The 3,530-nt window shown below is 53.8% G+C and overlaps 3 protein-coding genes across 3 annotated transcripts; all 3 read left to right on the forward strand.

Annotated features, from left to right (window-relative positions):
- Positions 1 to 68: 68 nt before the first annotated feature.
- DQ04_13981000 (hypothetical protein) lies at positions 69 to 1,169 on the forward strand (the record flags this gene model as incomplete). The annotated part of the gene is made up of 1 exon (XM_009317068.1): positions 69 to 1,169. One exon carries the CDS (start codon positions 69 to 71, stop codon positions 1,167 to 1,169), a length of 1,101 nt encoding a protein of 366 aa, XP_009315343.1.
- A 923-nt stretch (positions 1,170 to 2,092) lies between these two features.
- DQ04_13981010 (hypothetical protein) lies at positions 2,093 to 2,728 on the forward strand (the record flags this gene model as incomplete). The annotated part of the gene is made up of 1 exon (XM_009317069.1): positions 2,093 to 2,728. One exon carries the CDS (start codon positions 2,093 to 2,095, stop codon positions 2,726 to 2,728), a length of 636 nt encoding a protein of 211 aa, XP_009315344.1.
- A 37-nt stretch (positions 2,729 to 2,765) lies between these two features.
- Positions 2,766 to 3,422, forward strand: DQ04_13981020 (hypothetical protein; the record flags this gene model as incomplete). The annotated part of the gene is made up of 1 exon (XM_009317070.1): positions 2,766 to 3,422. One exon carries the CDS (start codon positions 2,766 to 2,768, stop codon positions 3,420 to 3,422), a length of 657 nt encoding a protein of 218 aa, XP_009315345.1.
- Between the last annotated feature and the right edge of the window lie 108 nt (positions 3,423 to 3,530).

Here is a 3,530-nt window from a genome sequence, read left to right on the forward strand (position 1 = left end):
TGTGTGCCACCTGCTGTGCTCCTCCTCTCCCCCGCAGACACAGGTGGTCCCAGGCTACATTGACGCTGATGCTGCGCCACGTGCTGTGCGTGTTGGCCCTTGCGCTGTGCTGCTGCACGTCTCTGTGTGTAGCTGCAACTGACGCACCTGAGGACACAGTTAAATTGAAACTTGCCGAGGGTGAAGCGACGATAACACTGACGCGGACAGTTGGTGCCGGCAACTGTACTCCGTTGTCCACCCCGGCTCCTGAGAAGGCCAAGGATGTTACTATTTCCACTACGGTTACTTTGAAGAAGGAGGGTAAACCACCAGAAACGAAAGAAATGAAGAATGAACCGTCTACGGTAGTCACTGTCCCCGATGGGTCCAGCGTAACACTGACTACTTCACTCGTTTTTGAGTGTACGAAGAAAGGTGGAGATAGTTCTGAGAGCGCTGAGAAGAACTGCCTAGAGGACACAGCTACGACGACTACAAACTACATCACCTATGATGTCAGTGTGAAGTCCACTACTACTGGTGAGGCCACTGTAAATATTCTGGAGACAGAAAAGCGTGAAGTGAAGGTCCGAGCTGGGTACGATGTGAAGATCATCGAGAACGTCGTGGCTACTTGCATCCCGCCACCTACGAGTGAGTCATCACTTTCAACTACACAGAACGTAAATTCTGACAAACCACAAGAGGTCCCGAATGGCGGCATATTGCCTCAGTTGGCCACTAACTCACCCGAATCACCCTCACTTGATGGTAATTCCATCACAACAGAGAGAGAACCTCAGAAGACTCAGGACGGGGTGGAACTTAAAGGAGCTGGCCCCAAATCGCTTGACACCACCACAAGGAGTGCAAATCCCAATGGTGAACGCATGGGCAGAGAACAGGAAAGTGATGTCAACAAAGATCTCTCTACTCCAACCTCCAGCGAGGCAGAGAGCACAGCAACAGAAAACTCCATCACGGTGAATGGCGCCGATCACACTGCCTCCACAGCCACATCTCAATCAGAGACAACCACCGAAGGGGCTCCAAACACTGATGCCGATGCTCCCACCTCTGCGGGAGAGAGCGTGAAGCCTCCTGGCGGCAACACCGACGCCAGCAGCAACACTGCGTGGGTGCGTATTCCACTGTTGTTGCTGCTGGCCTGTGTGGCCGTATGGTAAGACTTCTGTGTGTGTGTCTCTGTGTGTTCGTGGGACGATGATGCTCCCACCGTAATTGCGTTGAGTGCTGAGGACTGCACTCNATTCTTTTGTTTTCGTTTCATTGCTGCCCCGTTGTGGGCGTAACGCCGACCCACTTGCCCTCGACGACACGCACTGTGGGAAGGGGAGGCGTGTTTTCTTTCTATTCTTTTTCTTTTCGTTGCTCGGGCTTTGCTTTGCGCGCTGCTGTGCGCCGCCCATTAACTGTTTCTCCTGCTGAGAGATTCTCTTTTCATCTGTGTGTGTGCGTCCTTCGCTGCATCTCTCCCACCGTGTCTGCGCCACTCACACCGAGACACACATAAAGGGACGTGAGCGCCAGCAGTACAATTGCGTCCACGTGCGCTGCTGCTGCCTCGATGTTCCCTCTTTGTTTTGGACCTTGTGTGCTTGGACTCCAGCGGAGTGTGTGCGCCTCTTCCGCCGTCCAGTTCTCTTTTCTCTAATGGGTTTCTTTTCATCATGGTTGATGCCGCCTGTGTTGTGCCTGCTGCTCCCTTCCGCTCCGTGTGTGTGTGTGTGTTGGGGCTGCCTGCTGTGCAGCGTTTCTCTTTTCTCCTCCCTGCAGACCCCAGCTGCTCAAGCGATATTGAATGATGGCGACAGTGCGCCGCGTTGTGTGTGTGTTGGCCGCTGCTCTGTGCTGCACGGTCTTGTGCGTGGCGGCGGCTGAGGCGGTGGAGCTGTCAGCCGCGGAACAGATCGGTGTGGAGGCTGCAAGCGAACAATCGCCGGATGCACTTGCTGCGAATCAGTCGCTGCAGGCCATGGCGGGAGAGGCGGAAAAAGTTCTCCGCGTGGTCCACGACGTATTGGAGGCTGCTGTGGTGAAGGTGGTTTTGCCGTCGCTGGAAACGTCGNAGCTGCTCAAGCGATATTGAATGATGGCGACAGTGCGCCGCGTTGTGTGTGTGTTGGCCGCTGCTCTGTGCTGCACGGCCTTGGGCGCGGCGGCGGCTGATAAGTCTGCCACAAGTGCTGGCGGAATTAAGGCAAGGATTACTACGAAGGAGGCAGAAGTTCAAAAAGCAAGGGACGCTTTGGAAGTGGAAACGAAAAAAGTGGAAGAGGCTGCCAATGGTTTCGCCGCACCGCTGAAGAAGGCGAAGGAAGCAGTGGTGGAGGCGGTTAAGATGGTTGAAGCTGTCGATGCGAATGCTGAAGCCGTCAACAAGAAGGCGTCTGCTGTCTTTGCTGTGGCTTCGAAAGTTGTCAGGGCGCTAAGCGTCTTTTATAACAAGAAGTTGTCTTCTACTATACCGGAGACTCCAGAGAGTAAGGATATAAAGGTTGCCGACGCACAGCAGGCTACGAAGAATCTCGACGCATTGTTGCAGAGCGTTACACAAACCGTTTCGGACACCAAGAGTCTGCTGCAGAGGTTGGAGGANGAAGAATCTCGACGCATTGTTGCAGAGCGTTACACAAACCGTTTCGGACACCAAGAGTCTGCTGCAGAGGTTGGAGGACGCAAAGGTGAAAGCAGAAGCGGCGCTTCAACGTATCGGCTCGGCTGATGCGAATTCCAGGGTCTCAGAGGCTCAGGTTAATAACATGGTGAAGGATGGAAGGACAGCAGTGACGGATGCAGGTACTGCGGTGGCCGCATCACTCGTGAAGGCAGGGAAGGCGTATGACATCGTCCTGGCACTTCAGGATGCGGCTAACGAAACAGACGTGACAGCGAAGGCAGCGATGGCGGCGATTAAAAAAATTGACGGAGAGTCATCCAAGGATCCAAAAACAACGCTAAAGAATGCGTGGAGAAACTCTACGGGGGCTCTAAGTCATGCCAGGCCGATTATGTGGGCGTCCGAAGATCTCAGAAAAGATGGTAAGGCAACTAAGTTCGCTAAACAAGCGATGGCTTTTATCGATGCGAAATTGGAGGCTGCACTGCGGCCAACTGTGTCCTCCAGAACGGCCGCTGAATCCGCACTGCAGAACGTCCTGAATGAGCTCACGCAACTCCAAGAAGAGGCACGTCGGCTGGATCAACGGGAGAAAGAAGAGCTGAAGAAAAAGGAAGAAGAACTCAGTCGTTTACAGCAAGCTGAATCCCCCACTACTACCACTTCTGTTCCCTCACTCAAGAAAAGCGGTGTGGACGGCGAGAAGGTTCTTGCGCGACGTGCTGACAGTACCAGCAGCAATGCTGCGTGGGTGGGTGCGCCGCTGATGCTGCTGCTGGTCTGTGTGGCTGTGTGGTAAGGTCTGTGTGTGTGTGTGTGTCTGTGTGTTCATGGGACGATGATGGTCTTGCCGTAATTGCGTTGAGTGCTGAGGACTGCACTCCTGATTGATAAGATTCTTTTGTTT

The sequence above is a fragment of the Trypanosoma grayi genome (assembly GCF_000691245.1).
Source record: "Trypanosoma grayi strain ANR4 Tgr_1398_V1, whole genome shotgun sequence".
NCBI classification, from domain to species: Eukaryota; Euglenozoa; class Kinetoplastea; order Trypanosomatida; family Trypanosomatidae; genus Trypanosoma; species Trypanosoma grayi.